The sequence below is a fragment of the Rissa tridactyla genome, chromosome 3 (genome assembly GCF_028500815.1).
Source record: "Rissa tridactyla isolate bRisTri1 chromosome 3, bRisTri1.patW.cur.20221130, whole genome shotgun sequence".
Classification (NCBI taxonomy): domain Eukaryota; kingdom Metazoa; phylum Chordata; class Aves; order Charadriiformes; family Laridae; genus Rissa; species Rissa tridactyla.
In genome coordinates this window covers 46,423,396-46,449,279 of record NC_071468.1, presented here as the reverse complement: position 1 = coordinate 46,449,279, position 25,884 = coordinate 46,423,396, and the positions used below count along the sequence as shown (strand labels likewise).

At 45.7% G+C, this 25,884-nt stretch overlaps 1 protein-coding gene across 1 annotated transcript in view; it reads right to left on the bottom strand.

Annotated features, from left to right (window-relative positions):
• EGLN1 (egl-9 family hypoxia inducible factor 1) overlaps positions 1-24,265 on the bottom strand; it is a 34,550-nt gene extending 10,285 nt beyond the window's left edge. Inside the window, exon 1 of the mRNA XM_054197165.1 lies at positions 23,095-24,265. Within this exon, the coding sequence (XP_054053140.1) occupies positions 23,095-24,042 (948 nt within the window). The 5' untranslated portion in view covers positions 24,043-24,265. The remainder of the gene's footprint in view (positions 1-23,094) is intronic.
• Between the last annotated feature and the right edge of the window lie 1,619 nt (positions 24,266-25,884).

Genomic DNA, 25,884 nt, shown 5'->3' with positions numbered 1-25,884 from the left:
TAAAAAGCTGCTGATTGCTCATTCACACACAGATGTTCTACATAAAAGTGTTTACCTCTGGAAAATTAACTTTAGAACGAGCACCATTAAGTTATTAACAGAAGAACTAATTGAAACCACAGATTTTTTTTGCTAAGCATCCGCATCCTTAGTGTGCCAGCCCTTACTCTACTTTGCAATTAAATGCACGAAGGTAACATCAGAGGTAATAATCCATAGTTTCATTCACGATGTAAAGAGCCATCAGCTAAGACACCCAACCCTAGGAGGCACAGCACATCAGTGCAGCACAAAACTGTTGAGTTCAATTAGGAGCAGCCTCCATCCTCTTCATGGAGAAGTATGACAGCCTCACCCATATGTAAAGAAGATAAATAGACGGAAGGTTTTTCCTCTGTCCTCTCCATTCCTCTCACAGCTGGATATCCGCAAGTTTAGGTATTGCTCCGTAAGAAAAGGAAGCAATAATAGCAAACTCTTAGAAAAGCGGGGAAAATACCAGTTACATGACAAAATGAAATTCCTTGGGGGAAACAACCACAAACATAAAGTGGAGAGAGGACGTGTGTTCTGTCATATTAATTTATTAATGTGAAATAACTTTATTGTTTAGCTCAGATTAAAGAAAGCTGCATCAGTCAAGGAGATGTCACTTTTGCTGTTTGCTGAAGGAACTGCAAATCTCAGTGAGCAAAACAAGATGTCTAAATGTAAGACCAATGACTTCCTACCAAAATTTATCAGATGCTCTCACAAAGACTTCACTGGAAATCCTTGGCATGGGTCAAACAAAAAAAAAACCAAAAAAACCAAAAAAAACCAACAACCCACCCCCAAACCACCACAGGAATGAAGAACCAAAGAAAAGAAAAAAAAAATAAATATCTGTCCTGTCCCTGTTTGGTCCATCTGTGATCTATTTCTAGTTCAAGAATTTGTTCATCCCTGACAAACAACGATCCTGAGGAAATACATTTCAGTTTAAGCACGTCACTAAGATTTTTCGCAAGGTGCACAAACCAACAATCAAACCAAAGGAAAAAAGAACCGTATTGGTTCTACCTTGAATGAGCATAGTCAAGATGACTGACTTAACAGGCTAACGTGGTACAACTTGGCTTGGATTCACAGTCTTCTCCTGCAGATTCTTCACAATCTGAGGCAGAAACTTGCAACACGAAGAAATTATCTAGTGGGGAGAAACTCCTGCCAGCCTTACACAACACAGAGGAAGCTGAAAGGGGCAAAATAAACTCTTGGGGACACAGCTAATCCAAGTATTTCAATACTAACTTTCATCTGAGTAAAACTTTACGCTGATATCCTCTATGATCTAGTAGGCAAGGGCAGAGAACCAAGTGTTCACAAAAGTCCCCAGTGACACTAGAAAAGCTGGAAAGAAATACTAGCACCTGCAAAGATTCCTTCATTAAAAAACAGGCCTTTCAATCACTGTTAACTGGACAATCTGCAAGAGGAAAACAAACCACAAACAGCACAGTACTTCACACATCCCCATGAGAGAATGGGAATCCGCAAGTTTGAGTCAGAAGCTAACATAAAGAAGAGGCAGACACACTGCAGCAGCTTCAAATCACTGATCTTTAAGCCCTCTCTCCTAATACTAAGTTACCACTACAGCCATCCAATTTGTCTATTAGCAAATGAGTATTTTCTGTTGCATTTTAGCTGCAGGTTAAAACAAACCAACCCCAGCTACTTCAAATACCAGCTATTTGGGTTATCTTCTGGCAAGCACAGAGTAGAGCTGCTCTTCTAGGAAAAAAAACAACTGCAGGCAAGGACAACAAGTGGGTGACCCCAGGCTGGGGTGACTGCTCTCCTGCAGCTGCTGAAGGTAGCAGCAGAAGTTCTAACAGGCTTGGGAAAGCTGCCGGCTCTCCAGCTGGCAAAGGGAAGGCAAACTGAATGGAGAACAGAGATGAAAAATGAACTCAGATAGGAAGGGAGAGAGGAAAAACTGAGAGCTGACATAGCTTCTTACGCTATAAACAGAATCAACACATAGCTGTGTATGTGGCTTCTATCTTCCGTGAGCTTCTAGGTAGTCCAGAAACTAATGGTAACCTGACTTAACCTCACTCCTTCCCAGGCCTTTCAATCCAATGGCCAATGCAAGATTTCTACTTGTTTTGACAGAACCACATTTCATAAGCATACAAAATCAAGCAACATAATACAACAGCAAAATTCAGCACAGCAGATTAATACTTCTACTACGTCGCTTATTTCTAACTTGCCAACCAGGTGTTGATTTCCCAGACTGAAGTTCAGAGAAAGCCCTGCCAACCCAGCAGTTCAACTGGCACGCTCTTCAACTTCTCTTCACATTAAGTCACTGCTTTACTCTTGTCTTTGATTTTAAGCAATGTTTACCTGCTTACAACATTAATTTCACATATTCTAATATTAAACTGACACAAATCAGAAGGCAGAAACTGTCATGCTGGTTCTGTGGCTGTGTTCAGCCCGGCACTCTAGAGCCAGAAATCCACACAGAGTTTGAATTTAAGCCAAACACCTTGAATGTAACCAAGGTGCCACTCGGCAAACAAGTTCGGGTATTTTTTGCTGTAGCTGCATAAAGTTTGGTACTCCCCCTTTACCGTTCAATTCTAATTGCACTCAACAACAAGATGACACGAAGTTGACTTCCAAATACCATTCCTTCCACTCCTGCATGCACACAGGCTCTAAGAAACGTTCATGAGCTTTTGCACTGCTGAAGAAACTTGTATACAAATATAGCTAATTCATCAGTTTTTCCAAATGGCACAGAAAAACGCAGAACTGTAGTTGCTTAAGTCTGATATTTGGGAAATGGCTCTGAATGTGGGATGTGCTCACATTCAATTAATAAATCTAATAAATAAGACTTCCATAGGAAACAGAAGCTCCTGTGAAACTATCAAACAAAACCTGGGGGAGATGGTGGAGATTCTCACCGAGGGGACAGAACACATCTCAAAAGGTGAGCTGATGAAAGACTGAAAGCAGAGTTATAGACAGACATAACAGGAAGACCTAAAATACACTTCCTAACTCCCAGCTGAAGTCCTGCAGCTCCCAATGAGTCCACTACTAGACTGAGATAACAACATTTAAACATGAACAAGGCTCTGTCTGCTCTCCTGTACCCGAGCTTCTGAAGTTGCAAGTCCCAGATCTCCAAACGCAGAAATGGCTGGGCCAGCTTACAAGCTTCGGGGGTGGGAACAAAAAAAAAGAAAAAGCAAACCACAAAACAGATTGTATCTTTCGTAATAGTTAATGCACTGGCATTTTCCAGGCTGCTAGCCAAATTAGGTAGGACTTGCCTGTTCTCAAATTAATGCCAGTTTAACCAAAAGGTTCTGTTTTAAAACTTAATCAGTGAAACCAATGCAAATACCCTTGCAGCACTTCAATCTTACGAAGGCCTAGGTTCCGTGAACTTAATTAATCTAACTGTTTATTAGGAAAATAAGCCCAGGTTCAGATCTAAAGAAGTATTACAGAGTTGTGTGCTGGCATGAATGGAATATTAAAAAAAAATTTATCTAAGTCATCTCTGAATATAAACAATGTCTTCAAGACTAAACCACCTGCAATCCCATAAAAAATAAAAAAAGGAAAGATTTAATATGAGCACATCCAACCTATGTTAGTGCTTCAAAGCACTAATAATTCCCCTAAGGTTCAACATGACACACTCTGATAGTTTTACTACAAATTTAAAAAAAGAGTTGACAACCTATAACAACCAACCATAAAAATCCCCTAGATATATCTAATCCAGCCTTCCCAAAGAAGGTAGATGAAAAAGAACTGTCACCAGGGACAGAAAGTTCTCTCTTAAAAGTCTAGAAGCAAACACAACATTTGACTTTGCAGCTGAGAAGGGTTTAAAGCATACTTTGATTTGTGTCAACCTAAATCTGTCTACATTATGATTAAATAAGCTGACCAATACACTTCAGATTCAACTAACTGTTGAATAATGTAAAATGTGTCTGTAGAATTGGCTGGCCTCCATGGATAACCCCCCATTCCCTCCAAGAGGAACAGACTGGTGACTCAAGTGTTTTGGCACTGTACAAAAATTTTAGAGAAATAAGTCAATCAACACAAATTTTAAGAGTCTGTTTTTAATTTAACATCGTAAGTGCTTTGAAATGAAGAATACCATTTAGAAAATAAGTACTCTGAAACTTTTTTTCCCCAAGATGGGGCAGAACGTTCTGCTCTCACCTGCGACTAGTCACCTTACTAATTTCATTGCTAACCATTCAGAAAGAGCCCAGAGAAGCAACATCTTTAAGAACTAAAAATAACACAACACTAAAACAAATTACAACAATGCACTAAAATAGTAGAGAAGTCTCATTCAGCTACATCACTTAAAATATATTCTGACAGTAGTTTGTGCACACCGGATTTCCAGAGCCAACCACATGACACGAGCAGGTGCGCTGATGATGACACATGAAAAAGCATGGTTACCTATTTTAAGATTATTACATACGGTCAGTGAATTTGTTTAGTTGTGAGAGATCTACTGGATAAACTGAACTTACGTTACCTTAAAAATAAAGTATGCACACTAGCCCAAACTTCAAAGCTGGAGACTTTTCATACTTCTTAATACCAGGAGAGGCTGGGGAAGAAGAAACCCTAAGGATTAAGGGTGGGCAAGGGGTAGTTGTTTTTTGTTTTTATTTTTAAACAAAATCTCATTGTAATAGCCCTGAAAGTGAATGGTTGAAATATCTGGCATTTAAAGAATATCACTCATCGTTACTACTCTTCTCTCCCTGAAACTATACATACTGAGATGCCTGGAACTTCTTCCCTATAGAAGATAAGAAACTGTAAATGTTAGTTTTGCTAAATACTAGGATCTCTCTCTCTCTCTAAAAAAAAAAAAAAAAAAAAAAAAAGGACTGATTTTCATTTCTTACTTAAAAGTGGAATTTTGTTTCTGCCTGAAGGAGCAAAATAACGACATAACTAAAATTTAGCTTGCAGGAAAGATATCTTTATATAAATTTGCATGTTGTGCAACTGCATGGTAATAGCGTTGCATGTTTAGTACCATGGTTAGCCAGAAGGTACTTGTGTACTGTAAGCATCTTAAGTTTACTGCATCTGCATGAACATTTACTAAAGTGTTCAAGTCAAGGTCTCAGCTACCACCTCTGGATTTTAACCACGGAGGATTTACTACCATAAACAGTATGTTGAGGAAAATTAGTTTAAAAATAATTTTTAATGATATTTGCAAGGACATACGAGATTCAGCATGCCCACAGCATTCCAAACTTGACACCATACACTACAGGATTCACTCCTACTATTCGAGTCCAGACAATTCTTTGAAATTATTCATAAATTAAAAAAAAAAAAAAAAACAACAAATAACTATGCACTGAAATGCTAATAGACAAAGGACTACTTTAATTTATATTAACATCGCCCAAAAGCCTGATGGAGTTTTAAAGCCAAACAGCAACAAACAGCCTGTAATATGCTTTCAAATCACCTACAATTTAAATCCAAGAAATGCTGACTCTGCCCATACTGCTTTTTATGGGCTTTCACACACAAACTGTCTCCATCCAAGCCCTTCTTTACAACCCCACCATCACACTGTAATAGGGCCTCTCTCCCAGCTGGTATAAACAAAACTTGGGGTTTTTTTGGTTTTAACCAGATCACCCAGTGTATCCAGTTCAAACGTAAGCAGGCATTATACAAATCTAGTGGTGTTCTAGCTGCGTCCAGCTCCCATCAGTGCTCACAGAAAGCCTTGAGGAACAGCTGTGGCCACACAGAGTTAAGGACTGACCATAAACACCAGGAGCAGAACTGCTGATGCTGGCATGCGAGTCACAGAAGTGACTCCAAAATCCACCCCTTCCATGTACGTCCCAGCAGAGCCAGCCACGTTATTTCAGGTCAAGGAGGCTGCGGGGAGGCTGTGCCAGCTTGGTGCAACTGCTGGAGGAGGGCGGCTCAGGCACACGATGTATTTGCTCTAGGAGTAGGCGGCCATGTGAGCACCAGAAAGATCTGAATGTACCCAACACTGGCTCCAGGCAGCAAGAAACACCTGAGGAAATCGCTCATCCTCGCCGAGCTGATACAAAAGCTCCACCATCTTCTTAATTCAGCCGACTCTACGGCAAATTTATGTTCATAGCAGCAACAAGATCAACGTTAGGTTAGGACCTCCTGCAGAGAGCAGAGCTCCCCGGTCCTGCTCCAACACGCTTCTCCCCACTCTCCCCATCAGTCGTAATCACTTATTCCCCAAGAGACCAGTGTGACGGAAAAACACATCACCCTCACACCTTGGGAAAAATACAACGTGCTGCATTACCAATTATCAATTGATTAAAAGGAACCCATCCGGTTTGTTTCAAGTCCATTTATACTTGGCATTAGGAAGCTGCTACAAAAACAACCAATCCAAGCAAAAAAGCTACTTTCTTTCCTCCCTGACACTATCTCAATAACAAAAATATTATTTTATATACTCATTAAATTATTCACCCTTCCTAAAAGGCAAGTAGGCTTCTCCACAGATCGGCCCTTTTCTGTGAACAAAACTAAAATACCTGTTGATGCTATCTGTCAAGGCTCCTGTCAATCACCATTGCTGTGACTGTCTAACTTGACAAGTATTGTGGTTAGAAGTACCATGCTAACCTAAAACTCCACTCTAAATACCAGAAGGTGGTGGAACCAAACTCCACACAAAGTGATGTCATAAGAAGAAATGTTATTAAGTGTATGAAACCTGACACTGAGGGAAACAAGACCTTTTTTTTTTTCCAGCCATAGACCACGCTTTAAAATGAAATTTCTGTATCATTACTGAAAATAAACAACACACCTTCTGAAACATGTGTCTGTTATTGTACACTAACAGTGGATAGTAGTTTCTGAATAGAAGACAGCATTTTAGGAAATTACTCGTGGGCAGCCAACTGATTCACTAACCTCTATTATGTGTAGTACATGGCCCTGTATCTTTACGCTAAAGATACTACAGACACCAGAACTCACGTTGTATCCTAAGTCTTCTCCTGACCTGAGATGAGCAACCAAAGAAAAGGAAAACCAATTCTGAAGCCAGAGAAAAGCTGAAGGGAAGAAGAGGGAGGAAGAGTAGGAGCGGGTAAGAACCCATGGACGGCAGAGGAGCCTGCCAAACACGCGCTGCTGTGGTAACGAAGGGAGCAAGTTCCACAGCATGGATTTGAATTGCGACTGCCCTGCTACTAACCCCGTGAAATCAAGCTGCAAGCACTAACGACTGAGATACCCCATCAGGCCTCAGCTATAATTGCTTTTCTGTGTCCACCGGTCCCTCAATCAGCCGCACTACAACACATCTCAGACACCAGAGGTTACTTGTCAGCGCACAGAATTGCAACTGAAAATAAGAAAAAAGCCACCGCTCCATGCACAGTGCAGAACTATCCACTCTGCTCACATCCACCCACTGCGTGCAGAAGGCTGCTCACATAATCTGCCTCCCAGATAAAACGCTCACACGGAGTGGCCTTGCAAAAAGCTACTAGAAACAAAAAGGTGAATTCAAATTGCAGATGCAGTAACAGCAGATAACTGTGGCGTTCCTACCAAAATTCTTCCATTAGTTCCAAATGGTATCGACCTATTTCATGTTTTAAATAGTTACCTAGTTTTTACTGGGAGGGGTTACACACTGAATTATTATACATGAAGATTTAGCTTATGTTTAATTATAAATTCTTCAGGGAAAGCACTGTTTCTGCATTGCTTATTCACATGAGCAAAATGGGTTTCAAGCCTATAGGCAGTAACACATAACAGTATTACCTGCTTACTTAAAAACTGTTTAAAACTAAATTCACAAATAGGAAAACAACAGAGCTTAGGATGCAATCCAAAAACACCACAGCCCAGGATGCTCTATAGGATCCAGGAGCGTACTGTGGCAGCTGGGAAGGACAACGGCACCCCAGGCTGCACCACCAGGTGCAGAGCCTGTACACTCAGGGAGGTGATGGATGCCCCTTCACCCAGCACTTGATTGTCCCCAGCCCCTACCACTGCACGGGGCTCTTGCAGGTGCAGGGCTTTGCATATGCCCTTGCTGGTCTTCATAAAGCCGCTCTCGGCACATGCCTCAAGTCTGTCTGTATCTCTCTGAACGGCAGCTCTGCCCTCAAACGTATCGACTGGTCACCCAGCTTGGCACACAAACACAAACCCTCAAGTGCCAGTAAAAAGACTGCGTTTTATTCCCAAGATCAACACAAGCAATGCTATGCAGCTATCAGCAAGACTACAGAAAACAAGAATTTTCTTCCTCTGTAAAGGCAACCTCAATTAAGGGTTCGAAAGCCAAGCCAAGATAACTCTTCCTTGCAAATGAAGGACAGATGACGAAAAAAAGAGAGAAGTGTAAGCGTTTTTTCAAAGGGAGAAACCTCAAAGGGACTCCACCTTCCTACCACTGCCAAATTCTGTTCTCCACGGAGATCCTAAATAATTCTTTCACTCCCTCTGGAAAGCTCAGGGGGCAGTGTTTTGGAATTTTCCCTCATTCTAAGGCAATTTTTCTCTGGGGTTTTACTATGGAGTTATAACCAGTGGAACTGTGAAAGCTAAAGCCTCAATGGTGAGGAAGGGTAATTTCTTAATAGCTTTGTCTTTCATTGGATGTACCTTCGAAGTAGCAGGATGCATGTTTAGAAAGAGTAAAAGGCCCAGTAAAACGTAAAAGTCAAACGGAACACCTCTGCAACATCCATGTTGCTACATGAGAAGAGAAATTGAAAATAAAGATAGTTGATCTACGTTTCTTGCCCTGTAGAGGAATATTATTTTCCATGTTTGCAAGGCTCTAGTTATAGGACTAAATAAGTAAAAATAACTTATGTTTATCTTATTAATACCTATATAGCCCGCAATATAATTTTGGCGTAGCCTTTGGCTCATGAGAGAGACCACTCCTGTTTTCTATTTTCGCCGAGGAAAACGACAAAGTCAGGACTCCAGTCTAGGAACTCCTGTGTTGTTCTTGAGTCTGTGCCAGGCGTTAGGAGGCCTTTGGGAGTCGCTACATGTCATTTTGTCCAAGCTACAATGAAGATGAAATAAAAATTTACTTGAGGCATTAATTTTAATGCAAAAATTAGACATTTTTACATGTAAAGCATTTTAAGCATGGATCTTACTCCCGAGGCATTCCAAAGTACTGGGACAGGCAAAGCAAATAGCAATAAAGTAGTAAATTGCAGCAGAAATTTCACTACAGCAACCTAACCTCCTTTCAGTGAAAAATGAGAGTTACCAGCAGGATTCCCACAGGACCTGTACTTTTCAGACATGACCTGGGAAAAGGGGGTGAGCAGCAGAGTGGCAATGTTTACATGCAATATGGATATATGTTCCGGAATCCATCCTAGCCCTGACTGCAGAAAGATGCACGAAGAGTAAAATGATAACAAGCACTTTGACAGCAAAATGGCAGGTGAAATTCAGTAAAGAATAAGTGCAAGGGAACACTCCTGGGGGGTGGGAGAAAGTCTCCTTATACACAGTGATGTCTTCTAAACTGGCTAGCATCACTGCAGAAAAAAGTGTAGTAAATACAGTCAGTTCTCCTAAGAACACCATCTCAGCACAGCAGCAGAGTGTCGTAAATCACTAGACACAGGATACATCACTATGCCAGCATACAAATTCATGATGTACTTGTACATTAATACTGGCATTCTGGTTGCCTTAAAGAGAGATGAGCAGAACGAGAAAAGCAAAAGGGCAGCAGGAATGACCAGAAATGTGGAAAAGTACTGATCTGAAGAAATACTAAAAAGACTACAATTCCTCAGTTTAGGAGGGAAAGAGTGTCAGCTGAAAAATATATGGAAGAAAATCCCTGACTTCTAAAAGCATAAAAGGTAAAACTACTGGGAAATGAGTTTTCACAATACAGAGTCTAGGAGACACTGAAATCACCAGGCAGCAGGTTTTAAACAAAAGGAAGTTCCTTTTCCATCTAATCAAACTGCGGGACTCGGTGTTACAGGATGTTGCAGAGGCCAAAAGTACAAATGGCTTTTAAAACAACATTACATAAATTAATGGCAAATATGTCCATCCATCTGTGCTTACTAAGAGTAGTGGTCCAAATGCAACCTTCAGCTCAGAGAGTTCCTGACTTGACAGAAGATGGATGATACATAAGAGCATCCATTTGTATACATTTCAAAGCTTCACATACATACCAATTTTTGATCATTAACAACAAATAAATAATAGTGTGAACACAGACAACAAATACTTGTGTGAAACAGACATCCAATAAGGAAGGAGTCCCACCCAGCAAATATGAGAAGTCAACTTACTAGAAACTGAAACTAATTAGCCAGCATGTAAAAACAGTTTACGTTTTGAGCAGCGTAGGTCCTCACCATTTTATCAGTAACAATGGCTGGTTTATCTCTGTTTCAATGCATTATTTTTTTTTTTCAGTAAGACTGGATCCTCTTCAGAAACACATAGCTTTAACCTACCATTCGGGGATGGTCTAGCATCTAGTTCACACAGAAGATCACTTCAGATGAGCACAACTCCATCTGGCTTCAATTTGTGACTAGATATAGGGCACGGATGGTCAAACTGGCATCTCCTGAGAGGCACACGGCTCTTATCTTTCGAACGCAGTCCTTGCAGAGGATAGCCCATCGATGGGGCGCCTCAACTGCTGAATACCTGGCAGAGAGCGGCAACCGAGGCAAGCCTAGCCCCCTGCACCCCTGCCAGGGACAGCCCATCTCTCGGCCCCTGCTCCTGCTCCCTGTGTTCGATTGCAAAGGAGCCCACTGCTACGGACCGAGGTCTCCAGGGGAGCACGGGGAGGAGCAGCAAGTACGCACGGGGAATACAGAGGAAAGAAAAATGGCTAGAAGTTAAACAGGGGCTTAGGATTGTAACTAGAGAGCTGCAGGTTTTTGATTTATACAACAGCCTGACAAGATGTACGAGCCTGGCTCCTACCTGTTCAAAGGTTCCCTCCTCAGACTTCTCTGAAACTGTTTTTAATGTTAAGTGGGTGACATTTTTCTTAAGTAAAATAAAACTAAAATGTACTGAAAATAATCTTGTCCAGATGTCTGTTACAAATTTGCTACATAACATAAAAATACGGCAAATATTAAAGTAGAGCACTTCTTGGCAGTTTGTGGCTTTGAAATAGCATATTTCACTTCTCTGTCTATCAAAGTAGATAGTTATCCCCTGGTGCACTATGCCCTCTCATTACAGAAGAGGTACCAAAATCACATTTAACTTTGAAATAATTATGGAAAGGAAGTAGGAGCTTCCCTATAAATAATTGATTTTAAGTTCCTAAAATTTTGCTTAAATCAGTCTTGTGAAGCGAACACATGCTTTAAATCGGCAAGCTACCCTAGGACAGGGCTGAGCAATGGTCATATGCACATATGAACTGCACAACAGGCAACATGGGAGAAAACAGTGAAGAGGCAGCAGCACAGACTGTAGTACAAGTGACCACCTAGATGACCAAAAGGGATCCAAGCCAGGAATATTTCAAACTGTTACATTATTTACATATGCAACCACAATTTTCCTTTAAGAAGCAAATGACCACTAGTAAGAAGACAGACTCCTGGTCACTTCACTCACAGATGCAATAAGCAGGACTTACTACTGACTCTGCCATTCCTGGAAAAAAAACTATTATAATAGAAAACAAGCCAAATTTTGCAGTCTATCTCCTCCACTCTAAACAGCATTATTTTTTTTTTTCCTACAGGAGGGGTGAGGTTGGCAGGCACCTCTGGAGATCATCTGGTCCAGCCTCCTCCTCAGTGTTGGGTCACCCATAGCAGGTCGAGTGACCAGCAGCTGGGTTTCGAGTATCTCCAAGGATGGAGACTCCACAACCTCTCTGGCAACCAGCTTCTCCATTTGATCATCCTCACAGTGGGAAAAGCATTTATTATATTTAAATGGAATTTCTCGCATTTCAGTGTGCCCACTGCCTCGTCACTTGGCACTGCTGAGAAGAGACTGGCTCCCTCTTCTTCAGTCCCTCCATCAGGTATCTGTACACACTGGTACGATCCCCCCACACCTATTCCTCTCCAGCATAAACAGCCCTAGCTCCCCCAGCCTCTCCCTGTAAGTCCTGAAAAAGCAAATCCACTATTACGAAGACTGCTTACTGACTGGCTGATGGTCTGTCATAGAGGGGCTAAAGGTGACGCATCTAAGGTTTAGCCAAAGAGACATACGATTAGCCAACATCTATTTCACTGGGCATCATACAATATGCCAGCTGAAACCGAGTCAGTTCAAGATGCCCTTATCAACTGGCCACAGTTTCCTTTCTCACAGCAGCGAGGCTGCGTGCCAGCTGCCCGAACAACAATGCCACAACCACTGGAACTGGAAGGGCGCAATGCCTTCAGCCGAGCACAGACCACACACTGTCCGAACACAGCAGAAGCTGTTGAGGGAGCTGGGCATCCACAGCGAGGGTTAGCTGCTTGAACAGATGCTTGAACAGGACAGACTGCAGCAACAAGAAAGATATGTTATTAACCAACTATAAACAAAACCTCTCATGTGCGGCATCCCTGGACTTTTTCCACAGTGCAGAGAACTTAAACCATATGAGGATTTCTGCCTCAAAATTAGCATGGACCAACTTTTTGATCTCTAGCAATTTAAATTCCACATTATCACAATACTCAGGTTAGCCTATTATTGTAACTTTTCAGTTCAATTCGCCTAGTAACTTCAGGACTGTTCTAACTATACAGCAAGCAGGAAGATAAGAGACCCTGGCACACCAGAAGGTCAGCAAGCCACAGCAACAGTATGCCCAGCAGAGAAACCTACAGCCTCTGCCACGTCACCAAGAATTTCGACCTATCAACAGAACAAAGTGAAGTGAATTGACAATACAAGCTCCTCCTGTAAACAGATTGAAAATATCTTTATATAGAAAAAACAAAACCAATCCAAGCAACTACACATAAACCCCTCAAGTCTCCAGACAGTTTATTGCATTCTAAAACTTCTTACAGTCATCTGACAACCAACACAATAGTTCCTCCAACCCTGTCAGGACTAAAAGGGAGAACCGCCTCCTGAACTCCCTCGCTGCTTTCACTTTTGTACCATTTTCAACATAATGCTTATTTTTGCTGAAACAAGGCAAGGCAGTCTCAGGCTCTGCTCTCACAGCAGCACGCTGGGGCCGCACGGCAGCATCTCCTCAAAGCTGTACATCATTGGTACAGCCCAGAACACCTTCATGGTCAAACTATGTGCCCTGAGCTGGTCTCACCCTAAACTAATGCGTAAAATTATTCCTTGGCTAGAAAATAGCCTTTTTCATCAGACCCCATTAATTACCCTACAGGGTATGGCCTTCATCTCTTCATTAGAGGACTATGCATACAACATATACATAACCGCCCTACCCTCACGCACAAGGACCACGTAGACATGCAGGCATGTACATTTCTACCCGATTCCTCTTTAAAACATTATACACTAACAAAAACACTCCCAAGTAGTTCTAAATCAAATACCAAAGAACAAGAAAGTCTTCAAGCGTAAGCAGCTGTTACGTGCATAAAAGCATTGCTCTGGTTTTGACCGACACTGCTCTGGAACAGCGAGTGAATTCGCTTTCAGCCTGAAGTTTACAACTGCCACTTACCAACTACTTCTGGCACAAGCCTGCACTGAAAATATGCTTTGTCGGCCACCGTTAACCAACAATCTTCAGAAACTGGAAGTTTACAAGGATTTAAGGAGCAGCAAGTGACTTCTTCAAAAGGCCACAAAGACCAGCGTTAGTCCTCCTTTTCAAGCATCTAAGTAGTAAGTCACAAATGTGGAACACAAAAAGGGTATCATAAATAACGAGTACTCCATTCAGTAGCAGCTGCACGGTCAAGGAACTTTACTGTTCTGTTCACTGAAAATACTGCTTTCAAAATATTATTTCCTTAGTGTAGTGTAAGATAACATGCCAATGATTAAAGATCTTGTATAGATATATTCCAAGTAGGTTTATTCCCAAAACACAGTCCTTGGATTACTCACAGTCACTCCCTTACTGTAAAGTAACAAAATACAGCAGCGCAAGAGACAGGGAGCCCCACGAGCATCCCACTGAAGAATCAAACTAACCAACCCACTCACAACAATCTCAAACTGAATTTCGACCTGAAAATTTGGTGTCTTTGTATAAGAGCACTCCAAGGAGCCTAAAGAAAACCGACTTAGTTTTTGGAGGGGCAAGAAGAAACTTCTGCTCTCCACAGACTGTTTCACTTTTATAAGACAAGTTTCCTTTTTGCTGCAGCAAAAGGCCTTCATTTAAGCTACAAGTATACTATGTACGTACGTACAGGTACATACGTGCACACTAGCATTCAGTACAGGATGACACGGTAGCAACTAGAAAGACAGCATTTTGCAAAATTCCAATAGCAACCTAGCCTGTTCCAGACAAAAGCTGTCAGATATTAACCAGTTGTGTCTAAACACCACAACTGAATTACAAACATCATGACCGCAGGTAAGTGTCATGAGAGAGAACAACGTGCTGCCAAATTATTTGCAGGAAATAGCTGGCAACCTATTCAGAAACTAAACATCATCTAGAAAAAGGGAAAACATCTCTCAAATACCCAGTCAAGGTTACTGATACAACTAACCCAGAGATCCGAGGAGACTGCTGTTCAGACAGTCCTATGACTTGGCAGGACATCACTTCCAAGGAATTTCAGCCCAAGAGGCCACCAGCAAGGGCAGACAGCTCTTCCTCTCGAGCTGTACAGCTACGATGAGAAGCATCCCGGCCTGATTTTTAGGTGGTATTGAATCAAGCCCATTCTGTGCAGGAGAGACAGCACAGCACATCAAAGCAGCAACACGGTCGGAAAATCATTGATACCACTGACAAGGAAAAAGGAAATTAATTGTCCCCAGTGTACTGAAACCACTGATGTGCACAAACCACAAGGCTACAGGTTCCTAACCTCCAGAACAGCAACAACTCAAAAACTAACTGCAGTTGCACAGTCAAAAAAGACCGTGAAAAAGCAAGCAAGAAATCAATCCAGAATTTTGCAGAGCCAGCTACCCTAATGCACCAGGGAACAGGGAGGAAATGGGACAAGAGAAGTGAAACAGTACTGAAATTGCCTGTTTGAGACAGAGCCCCCGAAGCAGAACGAGTGCCGGTCATGGCACAAGGGGATGTGGCTGAGCAGGGACCTTCCTTACCAGCAGCAGCCAGCAGCAAACAGCAGCGAGCTGCAGCACAGTGTTCGTTGCAGAGTCCAGCTCCGTCTTGAAACAGAGAAATCAAGAATGCCTTTGGTGCTAGTAAAACTCTGTAATAATGGACAGGCACAGCCAACAAGCATAAGAAATCTAGCTAGTAGGTTGGTTTCGAAGTGGGAGCAGAGGGCAGGGAGGGGACAGAGATGAGGGGAAAAAAAAATAATCAGTTTTCATTTGGATAAAATACTTTTTTCCCTGTGCATGTTACATAGGATCACACGGTGGGCATACCAGCACAGCTTCTGTACACAACTGTCACAAGGAAGATCCTTGGAGGACAGAAGAATGCGTTTCTGATGGCAAGAATGGAGTCTCACACTGAACATCGAAGAATAAAGAAAACAAAAGTTAAGAAAGAAAAAAAAAAGAAAAAGATTTCTTAAACTGTGTTCGAATTTCCACAGGCAAATTTTGGGATAATCAGTCCCTAAGTGTTAAACTAAGGCTGTAGTTTGGCAAACACTTTAAGCTGGCATAAATTTGCATTGCTGCTGAAAGAAAGTCTCACCATCTGCCAGTCCCCTGTGCCAGCACAAACATCTGAACACTGAACCAGGAGCACTTCTTTTGCCAGTTTATTTTTCAGATGGATCAGTTCCCCAAACCAGTTCACAGGATGGCCATGTAAATACTTGTGCTGGCAAAGATGAGTGACTGCTTCTCCAGCAGCGCCAGCTGAAAGTGTCCATTGAACTACAGCCTAAGACACAGGGGTATGGAGAAGTTCCTAGCAGGCACAGTTGGTGTTACCCACCTTCAGACACACTATATTCATTACCACACTTCAAAGCTACAATCACCACACAGTTGCCCTTCAGAAACTAGTATATCTTTGTATTTTTCTCTAGTAGGAAAGCCTGCCAGAGTCTCTGCAATGTTCACATTTTCATTTTCACTGGCCATAAACAAGTGTCTTTTCTGGATGCTGTGCTTCTCAATCGAGAGATCATTTGCATTAGAGACAACAGACAGCCTTTTGATCATCTGTTCTGTTTGGGACCCAAAATACTTGTACATGAGGAACAACAAATGAAACCATGCTCCTTGCGTATCAGGGCTCTACCCGAACAGGGATATAGGAACTGTGGGCTGCTGCGTATCCATGAATCATGATACAATCCTTCGCTGACCAGCACACTCATCTAGAAGAAAACACCATTCCCAACAGAAACATCACTCTTAGGAAAAGAATCAGTAAAGATATAGTCTATATCAAGGTCAAGCAACTCAAGTGAGCATTGGGAGACTGAGAAAGATCTACTACACACACTTACCCACAACACAGCGATAAAGTCAAACCCGTACGGTCATCCGTTAGGAACCAATCAGATCACTAGGTTTTCTACCAAGAAATAAATTCAAGGGGCGACAGTGAAATAAATCCCCAGATACAGAAGGATCTCTGTAACCGGGCACGCCACAAGCAAACTGAGGGGAAGCTTCCCACTTTATAGGTGTTCCTCAGCCCGGGTCCCCAGTTGCAGCTCTTGGGTTCTCTGATCAGAGCAGGACTCACCGGAGCTGCAGCAGAGCACTGCAACCACCTCTGTGCTTGCTTTTCTTCTACCGACATTTTGCCACCATCATCGCTTTGTAGTAGCTGCTTGGTTGCCGAGCCCTTATTCTCTACCTCTTACTTTCATCCGTCTTCCCATTGCCACAAACACTCAGTTATATTTTGCAGAACAAGATATAGCAGGGAAAAACATCCAGAAATCTTGCTCGGGTTTCCTGTATGCTATTTTGAACAGCATCTGCAAAACTCAGACTTAACCTGTCCTCCCTCCCATGTTCCCTCCGCCCCCCGCCTCAGTGCTACACGGCTGCTGACAGCTTCAGCTCTATCAGCTGATTACTGCTCCTTAGTCACATTTCTCTTTGCTTGGTAAGAGAAATAAATGGCCAGAGCAGAGAGCCTCTTCTTTCCAATTTATGGAAAAGGTAACAGCAGGGTATGAGAAATTCACTCACTCTCAGAGGATTATTTTCTAAAGGAGCATTACTAACTTCGGAAGAGGCCAATTCAATAGGGACTAGTCTGAATCCAGAGCTCTCTACGTCTTCAAAAAACTCCAGGATGCTCTTGTGTGCAACATCGTATTGAAAACTGATGAGCATCCAGGGAATTATAAGCAGCCGGTAAAGTACTTGCAATCAGGTCAGTTCATTTTGAGACTGGAGGCAGGGAGAGAGAAAGGGATGAGCAATTACGTAATTCAACAATTTCAAGAAAAAGCAAAAAAGCAGGCTTGCACAATGTGTAGCTAATCAAGCAAATTCTTAAGCTGAGAAGCAGTGGGTGCCACTGGTAGAGACAAGAGAGCATGAAGATGCAGCAATTTGATCTGAAGGTCTTCTGACAGGTTACAAGGAGTGGGAATGAAGCAACAACTAAAGGGATGTAACAGGGACTGTAAAACTGTCTATTCAGTCTCCTACCAATAAAAGGCATGGGGGAGGGTTAGGAGGTGGGTGGTGCTGGGTGTGATGGGAGCAGAAGCAGGAACAGCTAATAGATGAGATGTCCATTTATATGGTGATTATTAGGAACCCAGTCCATGACCGGGATGTCCCAATATTACTGCAATACCAGGAAAGGATGCAAACTCCAGATTTATATCAACTTTTAGACGACGAGTAGAGTCCAGAAGAAGGAAAACATAAGTCTAGCAAAAAAATCATAAAGCTGCCCCCTCCCTTAAAGCCTTTGCAGCCTCTGTGTGGGGAAGAAGGAAAAACCTTCTCACCTGGGTGAGATTCAGAAGGACTTCACTCCCTGACTTTGATAGGCAGGTTTATAACTCCACTCTAACATAGAACAGGCAGGAAACAGAAATACATGCGTGTGTAAGTGTGGTAACTGTTAAGAGAAAGGGAAAAAAAGAGAATTAGTATTTTAGGAAGAGATGGAAGAAGAAAAACCCAGAAAATAACAGGAGGTAGGAGAAAGACTCATGAGATACAGCTCGTGCGCAAGTATGTGCCACCATCTGCTAGAGAAAAGAAGGAAGCAGAGCCTGGAAAGAGAGAGACTAAGAGAACTAAAGCAAAGAATGCAGTAAGTCAGGACTTCTGAAATGAGTAAATAGATAGCCGTTCCCCTATAACTGCTGCTGTACTGTCCACACACCTCAAAGGTAGTTGGCTAGTTTATACCTACTGCTATATAGATACCTTTCAGGCTGGAGTGACCATCTACTGATGGTCAAGTCTAAGCAGAACCACATCAGTTTAAGTAGATCAGTTCTAGGTAGCCCAGTTAGTCTACAGAAACCCCCTAACAGAGACTTTCAAATCTCAGGTTTCTCACGCATTTAACATTTTAATTTATTTCACATACTTTACCTTTAGAGACCAGCCCTGGTGCCCTGGTGAACATGAATCGGTTTTAAATACATTCCATGAAAACAATGTAGCTTTTTCCCCCCTGACAGTTTTACAGGCTGAGTTGCAGGGTATACATCTCAAGACCCATTTCTTTTCCCCTTTTCATGTACTGCTTCTGGACACTTTGCAGAAGTGATGGCACGTTCAACGCGAACAACGGCAATACGTATAAAAAGTAAGCCTTAACTAAATTTGAAGTGATAATGTAGGTATCATCTCTTCCATTTTATCTACAGCTATTTTTGCCCAACAACAAAACCAATTAGCCTTGATCAACAGTGTCATTAAGACCTTTGATCAATAATCCATTCATTTCTGTAAGAGTACCCATCTGCTAGTTAAAGCACAGAGAATAAAACTTCAGATTTTATAGGTATATTTAGTTAACAAAACATTTTTGAAGACTCAGTAATAGAAAGAGGGTAGGAATTTCAGCACACTGTGGAGCGTATTTATTTATGAATCATTCCCTCTAATAGGATATGCTTGTTTACAGAGCTTGAACTAGATCTGGTAAAGGTTAAAGATTCAATAAAAGCTCTTGTGACTCCTGTGACATAATGCCAACCCTTGCACAACATTCAAAAACAAAGCCAGTTTTCTAAGAAGACACTGCAGTGAACACAACAACAATATTCTGAACAACTGGCTGCAAGTTGTTTGGGTTTTTTTGCTTGTTTTTCATTTAAAGGTCTAATAAAAAAAAATACAGTCAGGCTTTAAAAGAAAACCACCACAAAACAAACCAAAACAACACACCTTTAGAACTGTTAATACAAAATCACTTTCTCCTCAAAGCTACACACTGCCCATCTGATTGCTCAATAAATTACTTTTTGAAGAAACACAAACTCCTAGACTTCACCACCCCAGACCTCCTCAGCACAGCTACATCCCCGACATTGGTGAGCACAGCCCAATTCCAGCAGGTCGCCTGTTGCATGAGGTGCTGTACCAAGCTGCAATCATTTAATACCATGCCAACCCATCACCTTGTGGAGCTAGCACTGGTAGCGTTCTAGAGAGGGCAGGGGGATGCCCAAGGGCTGGAATTCTTTTGCTGGCTCAGATGCTGGGAAATCACAAATCTCACCAGTGACACTGCAAATTGGTTTATTTAGCACCATCAGAGTAAAATGGTACACTAAGTTCTCCACACACCAACCATACAAAGCACAGTATTGCAACACATGCACACAGGAGTAATAAAATTATACTGCAAGAGCTCAGTCAGTCAATGTGTGCTACACTTCCATGCATTTTGGTCCTATAACTTGAAATGAAACCAGTAAGAATAAACATCACACGTGGATGGTTCCTTTTAAAAAGTCTTTGCTGTGAATGCAAAGCCACCATACCCATCAAGATTTGAAAGCAGACTGTATTTGACTAAATGAACTAAGCAGCAGTCACCACACAAAGCGCACTAACAGAGGAGCGCCAGAGTGACCTATTGGAGCTATTACAGTATCTCCACTGCATACCCATCTCTACTGCCAAGAATAAAAAGTGCACCAGGACTCTGGCAGCAACATAATCAAACCTCGATTCAGAAAAAGCAGAGGCAAGAAGTGAAGAAAAATTACTTCAGAAAACCAAGAGGCGTCTCCGTGTTTATTTTACACCTTTCCTTTTCCCCCTCTGAACAGGGAGGATGTACAGAAGTTTCCACTGCTGGTCTGCTCCCCCCACCACAGCCCTTCCACCCAACTTACTGTGGCATTCATGGCAGAGGAAAGGTGCAGCTCTCCATGGACACAAAAGAGAGAGAAGGTGAAAAGTCACATCACTCCTATCCCTGCTGACTTTACAAATAAGCATTCCCAAAGACTGACAAACCCCACGTTTTAACAGACCAAACTGTCCCAGGGACTTGTCCATCTCTCCTCACCAGCTGCTTCTGCTTATTCAACTCAGGGGTGAATCTCAGAGTGACTGCCAGTTTTCGTCCTGCCATTTCGTTTGCTCAAACTTTAGGGAACCGATCTTTCCTGCAGCACTACAAGCACCGACTTGCGGGGAGATAAGCAAAGGAACGCAAGAAGACAAAAAGTAATGCGTTTCCATACCACCAAGAAGTAAAAAGCACTGCAGCTTTATTGATGTGATCCCTGCACCTGCTCTGATCCCCCAAATACAGTGGAATTTCAGCAGTGACTGAAAACTAAACAATCATTACTTTGCTTGTAGCTACACAAAAGCATGCAACACAAAGAGATTTTTCTCTATCTTTCACTATTAGCAAAAGTATCAGTTACTAACTAAAAACTTAAGGTACAGTAGTCCAGGAATTGCTCATGTGATTCAGGATTACAACTCTGAAAGTCCTTTTCTACAGCCCTTGCACGTATTATTTACAGAAGCATACCACTGCACATAAAAACAGAAGTGGTATTCCTCTTTGCTGCTTAAAACTGAAACCCAGCAAAGCCACTGATATTTTTAGAGTGCAAGTTTGAAGCACTGAGACCTTGAAGAGATTTAGGACTGTCTGAAAGATAAATTGGCTTAGAAACATCCAAACTAACAGGGATCTAGGAAGAATCTAGACCATGTTCCTGTTAAAACGTTTTAGCACTGCGCTGGTTCAACTAAAGGAACGCAAAGATCACACTTCAAAAAAAAAAATGAAAAAAATCCCACCCACTTTTCTTTATCACAGGAGTTTCCCGTGCCCCAAACAAATCCGAGGCTGTTTTTTTGCCTTCCAGTTTCTCCCCTCCTCCCTCCCGCAGCTTCCTACCAGCTGAGATTCTGCAGCTGCAGCAACAACAGTCTGTCTGTGACACTGCAACCACCACGGCGGGATGGTCCCTACTAATTCACTAGCTTCCTTATGTTTTAATAGAGGTAGCAAATTGTCAAGGGGCTTCCCCCCCCCCCCCCGTGTTGTTTTTTTTTTAAACTGAAAAGATACTGATGAATATTCATTACTAGTCCTTTACCAATGGCGTGAATTTTACTTAAAGGACTGGAAGGGAATCGCAAATTAGGCTAATACAATGGGAGATTTTCGACTCAGTTCTCTGGTCTCTAAATACAGCTAAAGAGTAAGATTTTTGCAGAACAGAGACTTGATGATAGTTTAAAAAAAAAAATTAAAACCTCTCCCGCAAGCCAGGTTGCGCCTCACGGCTGTGACTCTGCTGCCCGCTGCAGCACCACCTGCCAGAGGGTCGCACTGTAACTCACCGCTCCGCAGTGCCACCGAGGCGATCACACGCTGCTGCGGGTCCCCATCCGCATTTTTAAGCCCATTTTCTGCGCCAGGACTTACCAAAACCCGACCCATTAATGCCAGCCTGCAAACGTTATGCACAGAGTTTTTCACACTACCCAACAAACACTCGAGGGCTGCTGTTCCTCACAAGAAGGCACTGCAGTGCCCCATTTTCGGTATTTCACTTCTAGTTTTTTCGGAAGACCATGAGAGAACGTGCATTTCAATATTAATCACCTCGTGGATAAGCTTCGAGGTCAAGTTTTTAACAAAAGGCAGGTCAAGTTTCGAACGAAAGGTAGAAGAGCTGGGGTTGTTCAGTCTGGAGAACAGAAGGCTCCAGGGAGACCTTATAGCGGCCTTCCAGTGTCTGAAGAGGGCCGACAAGAAAGCTGGGGAGGGACTTTTACAAGGGCATATAGTGATAGGATGATGTGTAATGGCTTGGAACTGGAAGAGGGTAGATTTAGATTAGATATCAGGAAGAAGTTCTTTACTATGAGGGTGGTGAGGCACTGGAACAGGTTGCCCAGGGAAGCTGTGGATGCCCCATCCCTGGAAGTGTTCAAGGCCGGGCTGGATGGGGCTTTGAGCAGCCTGGTCTAGAGGGAGGTGTCCCTGCCCATGGCAGGGGGGTTGGAACTAGATGATCTTTAAGGTCCCTTCCAACCCAAACCATTCTATGATTATTTCCCACCCCCCGCCCCTTCTCTGGAAAGGCGAAGAGACAAACCAACCCTTCAACACCTCGGTGGAGAGCAACCCCCGGGGCACTGACCGCGGACAACACCCCCCCGCCCGCCGCCAACCCGGCCCGGGCCCGCGGCTGGGAGGCGGCTGCGGGCACACGCAGACGGACACCCAGACACACGCGCGGAGGGACACCCGGACGTGCGCACATGCACGCACACCCGCGGGCAGGCGCACACGTGCGCGCACGCCCGCCCGCCCCTGCCCGGGGAAGCGCCGGCTCTGCCGCCCCGCTCCCGCCCCGGCAGAGGCCCCCCCACCCCCGGCCGCGGGTGGTGGTGATGCACCGGGGGGGTGGTGGGGGGGTGGTGGCGATGTGTGTCCCGGCTCCCCGCACTCACTTTCGTCCTGCCGTTGATTTTGTAGTTGCCCAGCTTGCCGTTGCAGTGTCGGATGAGATCGTCCATGCTGTTCATGAGGAGGCGGATGGTCTGGCAGCCCGGCTCCTTGCCCTCCACCCAGGTGATCTTGTCGCCGCGGATGTCCTTAGAGGAGTCGCTTTTCTGGCTGACGAGCTGCCCGTCGGTGAAGCGGCCGGTGTGGTGGAGGGCCCGCACCTCCTGGGCCACCAGCCCGCCCAGCTCCTTGCCGAGGAAGTCGTCCACCACGCAGATGCCGTGCTTGTTCATGCAGGGCACGATGTACTCCAGCGCCAGCCGCTGCGGCACCAGCCACTTCGTCTGCCCGTTGGGGCGCAGGGCGGCCCCGCCGGGTCCCGCCTGCACGCCGCCCGGGTACAGGTTCGACTTGTCCCGGTACAGCAGCACCGCCTCCCCGGAGGGCGAGGGGGACTGGGCCGCGGCCGGAGCCTCCGCCTCACCGCCGGCGGCTGCGGCGGCGGCGACATCGTTGTCGGTCAGCGGGGCGGCCTCGGCGGGGGGCTCCGGGGGCGGCGGGGCTGCGCCCTTCCCCGCCGCGGCTCCGGCCTCCCCAGGCGCCGCCGCCCGGCTGCCGCCTCCCGCCGCGGCCCCGGCGCTGTGGGCGCGGGTCGGCGGGGGTTGCCCGCCGCGGGGCTCGGCAGCGCCCCCTGCTGCGGCCGCCGCCGCCCCCGTGCCTCCGCCGCGGCAGATGAGCTTGTGCTTCTTCCAGTCCTGGCGCTGGTGCTCCTTGCTGCAGTAGAAGGAGCTGCGGCAGCGCCCGCACCGCAGCAGGTTCTCCATCTTCCCGCACAGCTCGCAGTACTGCCGGTCCCGCTCGCTGCTGCTGTTGTTGTTGTTGCTGGTGGTGGTGCCGCCGCTGCTCTCGCCGCCGCCCTGGCCGGCCCCGCCGCCGCCGCTGTCATTCGCCATGGCGCTGGTGGTGCCGCCGCAGCCCCGCTCCGCCGCCGAGGGGTTATGTAAGGAGGCGGGCGGGAGCGGCGCTAACGCGGGCCCCCGCCCGGCCGCGCGGGGAGGGAGCGCTCACTGCATCATGGCCGCCCGGCTGCGTCGCGGCCCCCGCCGCCCTCCGCCGGCCCGCGGCCTCCTTAGGGGCGGCCGGGCGCGGGGCTGCCGCGGGGGCCCGCGCCGCCCTCCCTTGCGCCGCTAACGCCGCTTAGCGCCGCCTCATCGCCGCTCCGCCGGCGGCGTGCGCGGCCGAGGGGGGGGAGAGCGGCGGCGGGCAGCCGGCTGGCGCGGTGCGGTGGGGCTGCCTTCCGCTCCCCGCCGGCCTCTCTGCCCAGTCCGCGGGCCGGCGCGGCCGCCGCCTCTCCCCACCGCGCCTCCGCCGCTCTGTCGGGGCGAGGAGGAGGCGCCACCCTCGCGGCCCGCTTTGCACGTACGCCACTTCCAGCCCGCCAGCGCCGCCGGCGCGTCAGGCGGGCGGGGCCGTGCCGCCAGGCGGGCGGGGCCGTGCCGGGACAGGCCGAGCCGAGCCGCTCCGTGCGGAGAGGCTGATGGGCACCGCCGCAGCCGCGGGGCCCAGTGCCGGCGGCGAGCGCAGGGACAGGCCTCGGGCCGAGGCTGGGCGGCGGGAGGACGGGCGGAAGCGGCCTCCCGAGGAGCGCGGCCTCCCCGGCCGTCGGCGACCCACGCCGCCGCCAGGGACGGGGGAAACTGCCGGGGAGGATGTCAGCGGTCTGGGCTGCCCGGAGCACCCCCGCAGTCGCTAATCCGTGGGTGCCCTTGTCCCTGCCCTCCCCGGGTTAGGCGGGGGGGTGGGTGCGGGGCCCGCCGCAGGTGAGGTGGTGGCACCGAGGAGGAAGAGGGGCACCGGGCCGACGTGGAAGCCGGGCACTGTGGCCTTGAGTGACAGGGAGGGTGGTGGCAGCGGCAGCCGGCCTGCTGTGGAGGGCCAGGTTTTTGTCACACCCAAAGGCCCCAAAATATCCCTGCTGGATAACTGGCAGAGCGGGACATGTGCTGGCTCCCTCATAAATAACCTGTGGCCTGTGTCCCACCTAAGTCGGTGGTGGGGAAGGACGTAGTCAGGCCGGTTAAAAAAAGCAAAAGCAAAAAGCAGGAAGAAGGAGCAGGTGATGAGGCCGCTGAAACGAGGAGAGGCCGGGAGTTGGGGCCCAGTGCTGTGATCAACATGGCAAAGCCCCTGACAGGAAAAAGGAAGCTGGTTTGGCAGAGCAGCGCCGGTGGAGGGACGGAGGTCCCGACACACTCACGTCGGCTGTCAGAAACCACATGAGGACCTGGACTCCTCTGAGGTGATGTGTAAACTCCAATCGATCCGGCTTTACCGTGGCTTTGCTCGCTTGTGGTAGATATTAGGAAAGTGGAGTGTATTCTGTAATCTCCTGCCGTACAGCCCAACATGGTGGTCAGTGCTGCACAGCCTCGTGGCAAGCCAAAGCAAGGACTCCTCCTGAGCTGGGAGTTCTCCTGCCCACCCCCTCGGAGAACCATTTGGTGAACAGACGGCAAGTGTTCGCTCCATGGGCTGGGCTGGTGAGAGGCAGTGCCTGCAGTTCCTGTGCACTGTCTGTAAGTTAAGCAAATCCATTCTAAAGTCCAAGAAGTGTCAAATACATGAGCCAAGGTACAGATCTGGAGGTAGAAAGGTGAAATTAATCCTCTGGTTGGTAACCCATAGGCTGCTGCTGGCTTTCACGTGATTTTGGATAAATCAGTTTTGCTTTGCCAGTGTAGAAGAGTGCTTTCGTTCCTCACAGGCTGTTGTGAGGCTTAAGACTGTAATGTACT